This window comes from Colletotrichum gloeosporioides (genome assembly GCF_011800055.1).
Source record: "Colletotrichum gloeosporioides strain Lc1 chromosome Unknown consensus_22, whole genome shotgun sequence".
Lineage (NCBI taxonomy): Eukaryota > Fungi > Ascomycota > Sordariomycetes > Glomerellales > Glomerellaceae > Colletotrichum > Colletotrichum gloeosporioides.
The window spans coordinates 533,504-549,198 of record NW_025544667.1 but is presented as its reverse complement, the minus strand read 5'-3'; the positions used below and the strand labels follow the sequence as shown (position 1 = coordinate 549,198).

Sequence of the window (15,695 nt, the reverse complement as noted above, 5' to 3'; positions counted from 1 at the left end):
GTATGCTTTGAAACTTCTACGATTGCAGAATCTACCCGCAGAACTCGATAGTGCTTTGCTTGTTGAATTCACTTTGCTTGTCTTATTCCCGGTCTAATTGTCGCCTATCAAGATAAGGCCGTATCCGAGGTCGGAGCGTTCGGTACTGATAACATTACCCCGGGTATCAGTAGCCCCTCCCTTGGCATCCTCGTGCCAGATTTGAGGAGGGCGAGCAGTGGCTGTTTTCCGTATCTACATGACCATATATTGATCCCAGGTGGCCCAGTCCTCGGCCTGCATCCGAAGTGCTGTCTTTTGTTTGGTTACATCTTCGCAACCCACTGCGGGACTTGAAAGAAGCCAACTTTATAACATCATGGTCAGAAGCACGCGATCCTCTTACTCCTGCGCGCGATGTTACAAAAGAAAGAAGAAGGCGGGTCCATGTCCATAATCTGATGGGGAAATTTTTCGGCAGCAACTAATTCGTTCAAAAGTGCGATCGAACTTATCCTTCATGCTCTCAATGTACCAATGCGAAGGCTCAATGCATAGGTCTTGATAGAGGTTCCGAGACGGAGGTTCCTCGCAGGTAAACAAACCACACGCACACACCCGTTTGTCAGACTCCGCTCACTGATAGCTTCCATCCGAAAAAGTCTCGTCTCGTATCTTGAAGATGTCGTTGCCCAATTAGAACTCGAAAGAGAGGCACTGGTCACAGGGCAAGCAGGTTCGATTTCAAATGCCGCACTCATGCGACCGCAACAGACTGGCACAAGCTCCGTTCTGGATAACCACAATACCTCGACTGCCAATATCACTGCTGCGTATGAGTTGGCCGCCAATGCCGCGCGAGAAAGCGAGCCCTTGGAATCGATGAAAAAGGATCATCAGCATAAGCTGCCGTATTCTCGGGCATTCTTCCTCGGCGCAGAGCTTCCTTTTCCACTGGCATTTCAAGAACAACGTGCAGTCAACATTCCAACCCATGACGGAAATTCGTTTACTCGGTTGCCAGAAGAAGTTGCGAATCAGCTTGTGATTGTATATGTCGACCGTATTCTACCTCACTACCCGTTGTTCTCAAGGCAGGAAATGCTCGAAATGTTCCAGCGCTTCAAAGAATCCAATAACGATCAGGCGGAGGTCAAGTCAGAGGAACAGTTCACAATATGCATGGTCATGGCTATTGCAACACTCTCCTCAAAGGCTAGAGACTACCGAAAGCTGGTCTCAGTAGCGGAGTCGCTGAGGCGTGATGCTTTCGCACGATTGGATTGGGAACAGAGCTTGACTGGAGCTACGACCACGACGATCCAGCAACTCTTGCTGATTGCTCAGTACGGCTTTCTCTTTCCTGCTTCTACAAACCTCTGGCAGGTGGTCGGAGATGCGGCGCGAGTTGCTCTGGGGCTTGGTTTGCACCAAGACACCGCGTCAGAATGCGGCATGACTGAAGCGATCCTTGATTATCGGAAGAGGCTGTACTGGACAGTGAGTCTTCTTTCTCGGCCAGATTGAATACGAATAACTATCTCTTAGCTTTACAGCATTGAGAGATCAATTGCAATCACATCCCATCGGCCTTTAGCCGTGGCAGGGGACCAGATTCATCTCCCCTTTCCCTCTTTCGAGCATGATCCAGAATGCAACAGGTCGCTAATATTGCACACTTCAGACGAGACACACGACCAGCCTCTAGCTCCTCATTCTAAATTGGGGTTCAATGATACCCTCAAGTTTCTAAGACTCCAATCGGAAATTTGTTCTGTCAATATCGGAATGCGTCCAATCTCTGATAGCAACATCTCATACGAGGATTGGCTAGTTGACGTTGAGAGACGAGTCCGGGAGATCAAAGCTGGAGTGGCTTCTACCAGTATAAGCCAGTCTATGGAGTGGCACACGATGCTTATCCTCCATATGCCCTGTGCGCGCAACCCCAACCCAGCTGAGGCGTCTGTTCTCAAATATTTCAGAGCTGCTGTGTGCACTGTGAGGGGATACTGGGAGCTCATTGTCTCCAATGATCTGGACGATCCATGGCACGCGACTCATCGTTGCTACGAAGCTGGAAATCTGATTTTATATGCTTTGTGGCACTATCGTTCTCTTATCCGCCGAAACCACACAATCGCGCAAATCTTTGAGGTTGTGCACCAGATATCCAGCATATTCGTACGTAAAACCCCCCATGTCCTCTGGCAGAGCCCCAATACTGAGCCAAGCAGATACTCCTTGCCAAGCAATGGCCGGCAGCCCAACAATGTGGTATCCTGTTCGACCGATTAAGAAAGGGACCGTTAAGCTTCTTCAGAGACGACAACTCTTCGGACTCAAGTCTGGGAGTCGAAGCCAGACAGCTGAAGGAACTAGTGTTTAGAGAGAATGCAGACGTTCTTTATGCCCGCGAGCAGCCGGTAGATACGTCATCTCACCCGACATTGGACGCGATATTCCCCGATTTTGGAGCCGACTCCCTCTCATTTGATAACGGCGCCGACATTCTTGAATTTTTCAATTTGTTTAACGATTCAAATATCGAGTGCTTTGATGCTACAGCTATTGACCTAGAAGACACCCAGCTAGGAGTCAGTCAACAGCCGGCGCCCTCTCTAAGGCCTACTTCTATATTGTCAGACCAAATACCGGCAAGCATGGTTGACAAAGCTCAACTTAGGAATGCAATGGAGAAATTACCGGTATGTTCTCACTGCAAGCGGAGAAGGATTAAGTGCGACACGGACATCCCGGCATGTCGAAATTGCACAAAGCTTCGCAAGGACTGTTGTTACTGGGATAATGCACTGGGTGAAGAGACTTCGCGGAAGTACGGACATGCTTCCCACGAAAGAATAATAACATAAATGGCTAACATAAACACAGACATCTTCACGCCCTGATTCAACACGCGGAACGACTCATCAACGAGACTGAGGAGCTATCACGCTCTCCTGAATCTGGCAACATTGCCCCAGATGATCCAATGGTGCAGAACAACGCACAAACTAGCTGTTCACAGAGCTCTTCTCTGTCGAGTATTCTATTTCAGAACCCTTCAGGCGCAAACAACTCAAGCGATACGGTCTTCTTTGGCGCCACAAGCTCATTTGTTCGCCTAGCAAACGTCATCCAAGGGTCTGTTTCCTTGCCTACGGCTAGTGATGCAACAACATCTGTGCCTCAAGTAGCAAGATTATTTGAATCCGTTTGCGGCTCACTCACTGTTGACATCACAGGCACAATGCCATTCTCTGAGGCGCAGAATCTAACCTCACTTTACTACCGGTCCATCGAAATTACCTATCCAATTCTGGGCCAAGAACTCATCTCTCAAATCCTCGATCAAGTCTACAATAGCAGCTCCGCGACGACGGAGTATGAGAACCTGGCGCAAATTCATCTACACTTCATGCTCGCTATTTCCTTGGCGCTTCTGAGCCCTGTGGATCCAAGGCTGCAGATGTTTGCAGATGCGTACTTCGGCAAAGCCATGTCTTGTGGTACTTCCATCGACCTGTTCATTCATTCTACTAACCAGTCACTTCAAACGACGCTGCTTCTGTGCATTTACGCATGGTTGTGTCCAAGTGCCATTGATCTTTGGAGGGTACTGGGACATGCCTCGCGGATGTACCTAGACATCATCGAAGTTCACGGGTCGGGTCAGACGGAACCTGGCGATACCGACATGCTCTATCGCACCCTGTATTCCCTGGAGACACAGACCGCGATAGCATTTGGCAGGCCTTCTCAGCTTCCAGACGTCAAAACACTGTCGGTTTGCTCGCCGGACTGGCTATCGACCGCAGCAGGGGACATGGACCTACCATCAATGGTGTACCACCTTGCACGGCTCAAGAGTCGCTTTCACCGAGACATGATTGGCAAGCACGGGACTTCATCTGGGCACAGTCTCAGCGTTTCAAGAGCGACTGACTGCTCCTGGATGTCTTCTTATATTCATGAAATCCGCATTTGGATCGACAAATGGAACACACAAGTCGACGCCCTTTTCATGGGGTCCTTCGCACCTCATGACTATGCCGGCCTCCAACAATATTTCAAGGCTTGCGGAACATTTCAGCAATGCGAGGCTTTACTACTCGCAAAAGCTGCGGCCGATGGTCACCACCAGAGCTTTGTGTCGAATGACGAGGAAATCTTGTCTTGTATAGAACTGCTGCGTGCTGCGGGTAGTCTGCTCCGATCATCGACTCCCGCGTCATCCCAAGCTGATTTCGTCTTCAATTTGACGTGGACTCGAGCACATTCGTTATTCATCGCCGCGGTAGTAGTACTACAGCATACGCGCAACGGTATGGATATGGGTCCTGATGTACAGCCTCTGATTTGCGAGCACATTGAGATGCTCTGTCCGGACCGGATCAGTGGCCGAGGCACAAATGGGCTTGCCAAATGTTTGCAAACTTTGAATGAGTCGATTCAGCTGAGTCCGAAAGAATAGCGCTTTGAATGCACCAAAACTACTTCTTGATAACGAGGCAATCCAGCCTCCACAGAACTCGAAGTCGGTTTCGTCTATCCATGCCCCTCAATCATCATCATTGATAAAAGTCACTTCTCTGGCCGCCCCGAATCTGTCATTTTTGGACCCAACCCCCATTTCCCAAAGCTTGTTAATAGCCCAAGGTTCGTTTTCTTCTCCTTCATCAACCTTGCCGTACCTGTGATTCATGTAGGCGATGAAAAAGACGTAACTCTCGGGGTTTGTCTGTTGTTTTTCAGCACTCATCGTCAAGCATTCCGTAATGCCATCTGGAACGTCAGGTTAGCATAGTGATCAAATATTCATTCAACGCGTAGACGGAGACATGGATTGGGAGTCTACGCACATTTCTCCTCCTTGCCCGCCAGGAACTTGTCCCCATGGACAGCGTGGAAGGCCTCGTGGACGAGGGTTGTACTCTTGGGCAAGACAGCATCCAGACGTACGTCCTTTTTCAGCTTGGCGTTTGCATCGCGGTAGTTGTCTGGGTTCTTGGTGTTGTCGAAGGCGTACGGACAGAGGATGACGGAGGCTATCTCAGGTTTGGTCACAGCTTGGCCGCCCTCGGCTTTAAGTGGCTTGATTGACGCGGTGGCGCCGAGGTTATCGCCCTGGCAATAATTGCGGCCATCCTCCGAGAAGTAGTAGCCGTTCTGGTCCGTGTTCACGCCGGACCACCACGGTTTGGCGTTTGGCTCCTTACTGATTGCTTTTTGGTAAGCGGCCAACTCTTGGATGGTGATGGGTTTGTCGTCCTTCTTCATCTCATTGCCCTCATAATCCAGTGCTGGACTTGTACTTGACTGCTCCGTCAGGAAGGTACTATGGCAATGGAGCCAGAACTTTTCTTTGGGGAACTTGAAAACATCGCCGCCCGGAACCACTTTGTCGTGTTCTAAAAAGTTCTTGACCTCGACCATGTTCTCTGATCACGACGTCAGTTAGACACGACATGATCGGCCGGGTACTTCCGTGGTAAAAGTCGGAAGAAGAGCTAAAACTGGTGTAGAATTCTTACTTCTAATTTTCTCCCAGGTACGATACCTGGTTGGGTTTTCCTGTTTGGTGCCAAGTGTGTCCTGAATTTCGAACGAAAAGAATGCCAGCATGGCGTAGCGGACTTCAAACCGTCGATCATAGGCGTCCACCGCATCTATAGCGGCAGTGAGACTGAAAAGTGATTCAGTGAGCCAGTTGTCCAACAACGGATCCAGACGGGCGTCGCAGCCGCCAGTGCTATCCCCCCCTCTTTGAACTGTAAACACATCGGTGATCTCCAGGTCTGCACGCGCAACGTCAATAGATGACAAGAGAAGGAGGATGCCCGCCAAAAGGCCCAGAAGAAAGGAGTTTGTCGCCATCTCGTGTACGCTCAGAGGTAATCCGAGCTTGGTTTTCTCTGGCGTTCCTAGGTCTGATGCGAGAAACAACGACGTGACGAAGAAGATAAACGGCGGGAGGGCAAACGCATCGGTAGGATCAATGGCACTAGAATTCGCCCAGGCAGACACAAGCATGACCGGCCTCATTCACGGACTTCTGATAACGCTAGAGTCAGGAATTCACCCTCCATAAGCCCGAATGTAACGCGAGAAGTCATCTGAAGGAGGGACTTTGGTATCCGTAGGACGTTGTGATTTAATTTTGCGGATGCACAAATCTGCCATGCGAGTCGGGGGCGCAGAAATGTGACTTTTTCTTTCGATTGTTCTAGAGGCTGAGTGCGTGTCTCTGCTGACCTATGCGAGTGACGGGCGAATCAATAGGCAACGAAATATCGTGTAAGTGAGGTAACATTGAATAGTTCTCGTGATGAAGCCCTGCAACTAGAAGCCAAGCAAAAGGCACAGCAGATACCTTCCTGTTGCGGTAACAAGTATCTTGATCGGCTTACTCTTTTGTACCGGGGTGTCTGTGTGCCTTGCATGTCGTAAGATGTAAGCCGTGGAAAAAGAGAAATCCCTCGGGGTGGTCACCGGCTGGAGCCATGTTTGGCTTAGGTTGCTGACAAGCTCATCATCCCAGGGTGCCAATGCAGGGGGAATGTTTATTCCTCCTTGTCCCGGCTTAGTTTCCGGGGACAGATCGCTAAGCTTCGCTGCCGCACCACGATGGTTGAGGTAGCATTGATGCTTGAGATGCAGGTAAAATGGAAGAACGTGACCGGTTTCCGGTCGCTTCATTGGACGGCCCCCACAAGGATGTAATTTCAAGGGTGTACTGCGAAGATTTGCTTGTTGACAATTGGAACAGTTCACAAAAAAGACGGGAGGCACGGGAAGGGCGCAGCACCAAGACTACTAATTCGTTATCTATCTGCAGGATCCAGGGTTCCCCGAGGGACCCCGGTCTCTATGTACAAGCTCCAGCCTTACGCTCCCGAAGCCACAATCTTGATGATGATGCCATTGGTCACATAGCCGGCAGGGTAGGTCGAGCCCGAGTAAGTCGGGTTGGCAGTGTTAACGAGCACCCCGAGCGACCCGCCGTCGGTGCCGCACCCAAGCAGGGAGGCAGCAATCTGGGCCTCGCTGGCACCGACGCCGCCGTCGATGGTGGTGGCGATGTCAGCAAAGAGCACGCTCGAGTTGACGGTGTTGTTGATGTGCTTGGCGAAGGCCTGCGCGGTGCCGTGGGCGTAGACGAGCCACTCGCCGCAATCGGGCGCGTCGGCAGCCGCCATGTTGAAGAGGCGGCCGGTCCTGATCTGGGCACCGTACGAGCGCAGGTAGGACGCAATAAACTGGACGTCCTCGACGAGGACGTCTTGCGGGATGTTGTCAGGCGCGGTATAACACAGCTGGCTGGGCGTCTCCGTAGCGTAGCAGACGCGCATGGTTGGGTCGATGGGACTGGGGGCTGCCATGGCCCCGCCGAAGAGGGCCATTGGGACGAGGTTGATGAGATTGGAGAGCATCTTGAAGGTGGAGGATGTCAAGTTTGGCTTTGAGAGAGTTGAGGTATTCTGATTAGGTAGGATGACTAGGAACTTGGGGATGGTGTCACGTCGATGATGGCAGCTGCTCCGAAGCGAAGTGCGTAAGCCAACTTATAATCACTTGGGTCTTCGGTATGCAACGTATCATCATACTTGGAGGCGGGGGATATCGATATACAGTGTGGTCTCACAATCTTCAGCTTCATGTCTTCGAGTTCAGGCAGACGATAGGTCCGCGTTGATGCATGTGTTCATCCGAGGCCGAGTTCGTAGGTACTTTTGTCCAATGAAGCATAACTTGCAGTCAGGAACAAAAATATTGGCCATCCGCATCAGCCGGTCAGTTGCCCGCCCCTGCGCCGTACCAATGCAGCATGCGGGAAACTACATGGTAGAGTTCACTGACCACATGCACATACTGTTACTTCGAAAGATGACTGCATCATCCCCTGCTCCAGGATTCCTGCAACCCGTCTCGGTCTAATAAGGTTGTATCGATGTAATATGGCTGCTTAGCCCTACGTCAACGGCCTTGTGGAGACTGCCAGTCCCCGGTTTTACCAAAGTCCTTGCAATAGACCTGCCCAGGCTGACAGCGGCTGTGGTGTCAACTCAATATCCACAATGGCCGAGACCCTGGAAGAACATATCATTCAACCACTCAACAGCACGGGTGTGTCCCTGAATAGCCCCCAAATACGACTGTGATGAAGTGATTCATGCAGGAGTCGCTAGTCTAACTCAGGCATTACGATTCGGCTTTCTCCAGAGCCTAAAAGGTACTAGACATAGGATGGTTACTCCGAAGCGAGGCTGCAGCCTGGAGGTTGACCTTCATCTCATCAGCTGAGACGCGATAGTGTCTGTCCGAATTCCGCGAGGCATGCCGTACTGAATAGGCAGCTGCGTGAGGGACTTGTGTCTCGCACAACCGGGTCTCCGCGTTCCATCATGGGACTTGCCTTTTGACGTGGTGTTATTCATGTTCGCATGTCTTCTGGTGAAATTCGAGTTGCCTTCCCCCAAGAGTCACATCCTTTCTGTCTTTCTCTCAGTCACCACGCACCTCTTCATACGCCTCATTGACACACTGCTGTTCGGGCTGAGGTGGTAGAGCACCATGGCGGCATTACTTGCTCTTTTCTTGACTTTGCTAGCCGCCCAATGGAGCTTCGTGTTATCAGCCGTCGCGACTCGCGGACGAAACACTACTTTGCCTTCTAATGGGACCAATCTTGATCATGGTCCACGGGTATGTCGTGGCCCTTCTTCGTGCTTGAGATGGGTAACGCTAACAAGTTGCTTCATAGCCGGCGCCAGCGTATATGGTTGACAACCAGCACAACTACTACAAGACAGCGCCAGACAAGGGCAGACAGAGTGGCCCAGTATGGGCCTACTCGGGCAGCCTGAATACATACCTGGCCAACCTCCAGAGCGGCGTCGTGCTCCGCGGCGGCTACGACGGCGCGGGGTCTAACAGCACCATCAAGCGAACAAGATTCAAGGCGCCTCCCAAAAAGCGGCAGTCCTCCGACTTCTGGCTGTCTAGTTTAGGACCATTGGGGACAGTAAGCTTAGTGCGATTCGTCTTAACGTGTGTCTCTCCAGCTGACTATGAATAACAGCAACCATTTGCTGGCGGAGACGGCTACCAGTTCTTCCGCAACGTTGTTGACGACTTTGGCGCCGACAACTCGGGAGAGTCGGACGCAACTGAGGCACTAAACGCGGCCTCAGCCAGCTGGAACAAAGACTCCGTCGGCGGCGACCGGACGCGATGCGGTGAGAAATGCGGAAACACATTCTCGCAGGGCGCTATCGTCTATTTCCCGGGAGGTACCTATAAGATCTGTACGCCCGTCATCCAATATTACTACACGCAGTTCGTTGGCGACCCCAACGACATGCCCATCATCAAAGGCTGCGACGACTTCCAGGGAATCGCCTTGTTCGACGTAGATCCTTACATTCCCGGCGCCTCGGGCCAGCAGTGGTACATCAACCAGAATCAGTTCTTTCGCCAGATCCGCAACTTCCGCTTCGACTTGACTGACATGCCCGACTCGACAGCGGAGAATGACCAGGACCTCGTGCCAACGGGTATCCATTGGCAGGTGTCCCAGGCCACTTCGCTACAGAACCTGGTGTTCGACATGCCTACCACGAGCTCCACCACCGCTGTTGGCATCTTCACGGAGAATGGCAGTGGCGGGTTCGTTTCTGACCTTGAGTTCAACGGCGGCAACATCGGCTGGCGCGCAGGGTCTCAGCAGTACACGGCGCGTAACCTCGTCTTCAACCAGTGCAACACTGCCGTGCAGATGGTCTGGGACTGGGGTTGGAACTGGCACCAGATCACCATCAACGGCGGATCTATCGGTTTCAATATCTCCGGGGTGGGTGGTGATAGCGGCCAGGGCATAGGCAGCGTGTCCATTGTCGATTCCACCATCAGCGACGTGGAGATCGGCATCCTGACCAACAGCTTATCTACGTCGCCCAACATTGTCCTTGATAACACCAAATTCAATAACGTGGCCAACTCCGTCAGAAGTACGGGCGGAAACAACTTGTTGTCGGGGAATTCTGACTTATGGGCCACGGGCAAGCGATACAATGGCTCCGAGGGCTCGACTGAGACTGGCGCCTTCTCCGGCCCTGGAAGGGGCAAGGGCCTGGATGATTCCAAAGGCTTGCTCTACGTGCGTTCAAGGCCCCAGTACGAGAAGACCGGCGCCGGTTCTTTCCTGGTGGCGACCACGGATGGCGGATGCAAAAACGATGCCACCGGCGATCAAGCATCTTGCATCAACAACTTCCTCCGCAATGCCGCGGACAACCGTCAGATCGCCTACTTCCCAGCAGGAGTCTACACGGTTGGATCCATGGTGAACATCCCCACCGGCTCCGTCGTTCAGGGTTCTCTGTGGTCGCAGATCCTGGGTTCGGGCTTCTACTTCAGCGACATACAGAACCCTAGAGTCATGGTTCAGGTCGGCAACAAGGGCGACGTGGGCACCATGGAGATCACCGAAATGCTCTTCTCGGTGCGCGGGGCCACGGCCGGTGCAATCCTGATGGAGTGGAACGTCGCAGCCGTGGAGCAGGGCGCGGCGGCCATGTGGGATTCGCACTTCCGCGTCGGCGGCGCGCTGGGCACCGACCTCGATCTGAGCAAATGCCCCAAGTTCAGTATCAAGGCCGAGTGCGTCGCTGCCTCGCTCATGTTCCGCGTTACGTCCCAGGCCAACGGGTACTTCGAGAACGTGTGGGCGTGGGTGGGGGACCATGATAACGACAAGTCCATCTATAACCAGCCCGACTCAAGCTCGACGCAGATCACCGTCTTTGGAGCTCGCGGCATGCTAATCGAGTCCAAGGGCCCGTCGTGGTTCTACGGCGGCGGCTCGGAGCACTCAGTCCTCTACAACTATCTTCTCAGCGGTGCCGAGAGCGTGTACATGGGTCACATCCAGACTGAATCGCCGTATTACCAACCCAACCCCGGCCCTCCTGCTCCTTTCCGTGCGGCCCCACGCGCTGGTTTCCCCAATGATCCGGACTTCAGCAAGTGTGAGATCGCGCCGAATGTTTGGGATGACCGGTGTAACTACGCCTGGGGCTTGCAAATCATTGACTCGAAAGATGTCTTGATCCACGCGGCTGGACTGTACAGCTTTTTCAACGAGTACTATCAGGACTGCATTCCTACCCACAACTGCCAGGACCGGATCTTGGAGGTTAAGGGCTCGACCGGCGTCGTCATTTACAACCTATTCACTGTAGCAACCATCAACATAGCCAGTGGCATCGATAACACCAACATCCCTCAGGAAGACAACCAGCGAGGGTTTACAACCGAGGTCAGCGTCTGGGTGCCGCTTCCAGGGTCTGATAGCGTCGACATTGTGTGGGTTGGAACTGAAGTATGGGCCTCCCCCACGGTGAGTTGCCCGGTCGCGTCCCGATCCTGCATGCTGGTCATTCCTACGAGATCGTTGGGTTCAGAAACGACCATCCGTCCCAGCGACTATGTCACATCGCTGGAGTATGGAGGGTTCTCAAGTACTTCCATTGGCGGTATTGCCACCACCATCTTCGTCACTACCACTACTACTGTGACCGTCTCGATACCCGCAATTACTACCGACGGCATGCCCTTCTCCAACGTGAACGTAACATCGTCGGGAGCAATGCCCATCACCATATATCCCAGCATAAACGTCCCGGATGCTACCTTTACGTTACCGGATGGAGAGGGCGGCTCTACCACTCGTGTGGTTCCCCTTCCACCTTGGCCCCTTATCAATGGAGGTCCGTCGACCGGGTATACAAATCCAGGCACCTTACCTCCGCCCAGCGGCTCAGGTCTATCCTCCAGCACGACGTACTACACTCCCATCAGCAGCACAATCACGGTGCCCGGCGCTACAGTCACGACAGTGACGTTTCCGGGCTCGACTGGAGTCATCACCATTGACTGTCCCCGTTCCACGGCCATCGCTTTCAAAACACCGGAAGTCGTCGTGGCGACGACGTGTACCGAGAATTTGGACTTGACTCTGAACTTTGCGTGCCCGACAACTCGCATCCTTACCTTCCTCGGACCCGCCACGGCTGTAGCTAGCGTTGACTGCTCCCTCGTCACATCCTGGAAGACCGGGTCTCCCACCACCACCGACGGACCGCTGCCACTCTTCACGGAGTGGCCACGCTACGGCTCAATCATCCCCTCGGAAGAGGAGGTCGATGAGCCCGAGCCTGATGACGACAGCGTTCTTGTGCCCTGCACCGCCTGGTTCTTCTTCTTCTGTATCTCTTGGGCTGAAGTCAGCGTCCGATCCTGGCGCTGGATTCTGCCGCCGGGCATCTACGGCCCCATTCCACCGCCTATCGATATCATACACCCGCCTCCTGGTATTAATATCATCGGAAACTTGCCCAACTGGCCGAAATTCACCATTGGATACGATCATCAGCTCACCACTGAATCGGAGCCCGAGTGCGAGACCCAGAAGGCCGAGGCCTGTACCACCACGAACTATGTTTCGTCCGGCACCACCACGTCGTCAACAACGCGGTGCGAAACCATCACTGGCTGCTCCATCAGCGTCTCGGACTCGACAACGGAGGTCATTGGCACTCAGACCCCCGCTCCCGTCGGCACTTTCTACGGCGAGAACTGGGCGACCACCGAGCTTGGAGAAGCCTTCACCATGTCCGCATTCTCGTCCCTCGCGGCGGAAATAGCCCGCAACAGAGCAACCGCCGGTGGTTCTACTCTCTCCTTTACCCCGGGAGCCACCGCGGGGCCGACCTGTGGCGGCGCCAGCACGGCGTGCGGCGGTACCGTCTGCTCCGGCTACTGGTGCAACCCCAACCCAACAAGCGCGCCGCCCGGGTACCAGGACCCGAAGGACCCAAGTTCCGGCGGCTACTCGGCGCCAACAACGACGATAGGGCCTGGTACGACGACAACGCAACCGCCTACTACTCCTCCCACCGATCAGACGCCGCTCACTCGGGGGCCGATCAACTGCTTCAACGAAGCTGACTTTCCGGGCCACGCCGATATCCAGTCGGGCGACCAGGACGATTTCTCTACGGCCTTCAGCAATCTGCGCGGTGACATGGGCGATGATGACACGCTCGGGCCGGGCGATGCGGCTATCAAGCTGCGCCGTACGGACTCCCACGGCGTCAACTACGATTATACTTGCAGCTGGGTGCCCGGCTGCGTCACTTCAGTCGACAGACAGAGCTTTGGGTTCCCGCTTGGTTCGCCCAGCCTCATTACGGCTTACTTGCTCGTCCGGGAAGATTATACCAAGTGTAAGTGGATTTCTTGAGTAGCTTTATGTATCTTCCTGTACGTCCTTGGAGAATGGAAGTAAACTAACAGTCCATCCAGGCAATAATGGTGGTGTCGGTGGCACATGTCAGGTTGGATGCCTGCTGTACACCTTCGAGGGCGGCCGAGGCGATGAAGGAACCGATCCATGCGCGGACTTCGACTGCAGAGCCTGCGGGTCGCCGTTCGATGATCCTAAATGTCAGTCGTGCTGCAGGGGGCGTCTCAGCAATATTGTCGCGGGTGGGAATGCCAGTACAAACACCGGCTTCACCATCGTCGATACCCTCAACGGGGCATAAAGCGGTGATTTATTAGTGCATGCATGACCTTCAGTCATAGAATTCCTAATACTCTGCTATATTTTACGTAGTTGAAGTCGTTCTCTTAGTGGTAATTGCTCACTGATCACAGCGTCTACTCGTTGGGATGACGGCTCTTGCAGGCCATGTATTGACTTTCTGTCAGTTTTTCGTACTGTGATGTGATAAGTAAGCGATGTGTCTCATATGTTGTTTTATGCTTTGTATATTTCTATGCCCCTTCCTTCTGATAGAAATGTGAAGTGCTGTTGATTCCAAACCTTGACCCATAAACTCAATTCGACATATCATCTTCCTTGGGGCCATTCGCCTCGCGGAACGACATCAGGCGTCCCACTTTCTCTTTTTGATACTCGGAAAGCTCCCTCGAATCATATTCAGACTTAGGCGGAGGGGGCATGAATTGGATTTCCCATCGCTCCTGTACCCAGGCGGTTGCCGGGGGCATGACCTGCGCTATAACCCGATCCCACGCCTCTCTCGCCTCCGGGTCCGCCGCCGACGCCGCCTCCATCTCCGGGGTGGCACCACGGTCCCATGGCCACAGGTGGAAGTGGGAGATGATCGTCCGACCCTGGCCGTCGTCCATCTTTCCAAACTTGTCCTCTACCCAGCGGTCTTCCGAGAGAACCCCGAACCACTCGTGTGAGAACTTGGACAGAAAGCTGCCTGTGGCTACCACGGGCTCGAAGCCGCGGGGCACAAAGCATTGGAATGGTTTATAGAAATGTTCTGTCCACATGCGAGTCACGTCGTCAACTGTTTGCGGCACCAAAAAGGAAGTCACAACGACCCGGCCCTCTTCTACATTCGAGCTTGGGCTCGAAGTGACGTGCTTAAATACGAGGAAACGCGATTCTGCAGGTGCTGACGACGAGGAAGCATCGTCCAACGTCATTTTCCTCAGTGCCGAGCCGGACTCGACAGCGACTTGCGACTCGTTGTTCTCGGGGAGGCCCCGCAGGAACTCTGCGCAGGCGGGAGAAGACTGGAATCTCTCCAGGGCTTCCATAGTAGTCCATTCTATTTGATGTCACAATACAGCCAAGTCAGTCAAGGAAAGAATGCCATGTATTTCCGATGTAGATGGTATTCACCGATGATGTAGACGGCCTCTTCAGGGTCATTAACCTTTCTCCCCAGAGATGCCATAAAACAACCTTTCACGCCCTTGAGTGGGCCATAATGGCCACCATCGGCTTGGCCTGCGGACCACGTCGGCCACTCCTGCTCCCGCGGGAGGTAAAACCGGGTCCAACTTGTCAACCGTACGACGCTCTCTTTGGCTAGTTTTTTAGTCTTGGCCATGATGTGAGGGGACTAGATAGGCGAGTAGGGCGATTTTTCTGGGACACCGATGGCTTTGAAGAGTATTTATATCTGAAGGACCTGGCTGATGACATTCACCTGACCATTCATAGAAGTAATGTGACGCACGGAAAGCGGGGTAACTAGGCAACGTCTTGATTGTTGTCAAATTGTCTGGGTCAGACAGGTAAGAGATCCTTCGGCGTTTACATGTTGCATCGGAGTTAGTGGCTCCCCGTGACGTGACAATACTTCTAAGGGGGCTCGCGTCAAGCAAGATAAGGATAGAAGAAAGTTACAATCACACATGCATTTATCACTGCCAATTTAACAATTGTGACCTTTGACTGCTGCCTGCGCCTCATAGGTGCCGCAACTAATAGGATGGCAACTAATAGGATTACACACGTCCTAAGTCGACTTTAACAAAATATCTCACAGGAAGTAACGATTTCCTAGACTTTATTCATCTCTATCAAACTTGTAGAGATAGATCTTATTTAATAGGAGACTCGCCTTCTAGCACTACATTAAAACTAAGGTGGCTGCAGCAAAAAAGGAGAAGACATTTTAATAGCCAAGACTTCAGTCAAGGGAGTCTGAGATGATGATCTGCCCCCTGCGTAAGCACACGGCCACCGGTGTAAGCCGTGCCGTCCCGGGCGGGCGCTAGCCCCGGGTTATTCAGTCAGAAACGTCGCGATTGGTCACTTCGCACTTTTAAGCATCCTCTGCCCCAGCGGCGAAGCCTTCCAGTCGTGTCCCTCTTGCAACGTC

General features: G+C 53.1%; 5 protein-coding genes across 5 annotated transcripts; 2 read left to right on the top strand and 3 right to left on the bottom strand.

Annotated features, from left to right (window-relative positions):
- Positions 1-738: 738 nt before the first annotated feature.
- On the top strand, positions 739-4,224 carry GCG54_00006921 (uncharacterized protein; the record flags this gene model as incomplete). Its single annotated transcript, XM_045406913.1, has 5 exons — positions 739-1,479; positions 1,528-2,163; positions 2,217-2,815; positions 2,872-4,129; positions 4,186-4,224. 5 exons carry the CDS (start codon positions 739-741, stop codon positions 4,222-4,224), a joined length of 3,273 nt encoding a protein of 1,090 aa, XP_045267459.1.
- Positions 4,225-4,540: 316 nt separating this feature from the next.
- GCG54_00006920 (uncharacterized protein) lies at positions 4,541-5,856 on the bottom strand (the record flags this gene model as incomplete). Its single annotated transcript, XM_045406912.1, has 3 exons — positions 4,541-4,764; positions 4,842-5,420; positions 5,514-5,856. 3 exons carry the CDS (start codon positions 5,854-5,856, stop codon positions 4,541-4,543), a joined length of 1,146 nt encoding a protein of 381 aa, XP_045267458.1.
- Positions 5,857-6,866: 1,010 nt separating this feature from the next.
- GCG54_00006919 (uncharacterized protein) lies at positions 6,867-7,412 on the bottom strand (the record flags this gene model as incomplete). Its single annotated transcript, XM_045406911.1, has 1 exon — positions 6,867-7,412. One exon carries the CDS (start codon positions 7,410-7,412, stop codon positions 6,867-6,869), a length of 546 nt encoding a protein of 181 aa, XP_045267457.1.
- Positions 7,413-8,553: 1,141 nt separating this feature from the next.
- On the top strand, positions 8,554-13,589 carry GCG54_00006918 (putative glucan endo-1 3-beta-glucosidase; the record flags this gene model as incomplete). The annotated part of the gene is made up of 4 exons (XM_045406910.1): positions 8,554-8,685; positions 8,744-9,004; positions 9,062-13,268; positions 13,348-13,589. The coding sequence occupies 4 exons, from the start codon at positions 8,554-8,556 to the stop codon at positions 13,587-13,589; spliced, it is 4,842 nt and encodes a 1,613-aa protein (XP_045267456.1).
- Positions 13,590-13,884: 295 nt separating this feature from the next.
- Positions 13,885-14,918, bottom strand: GCG54_00006917 (uncharacterized protein; the record flags this gene model as incomplete). Its single annotated transcript, XM_045406909.1, has 2 exons — positions 13,885-14,633; positions 14,708-14,918. The coding sequence occupies 2 exons, from the start codon at positions 14,916-14,918 to the stop codon at positions 13,885-13,887; spliced, it is 960 nt and encodes a 319-aa protein (XP_045267455.1).
- Between the last annotated feature and the right edge of the window lie 777 nt (positions 14,919-15,695).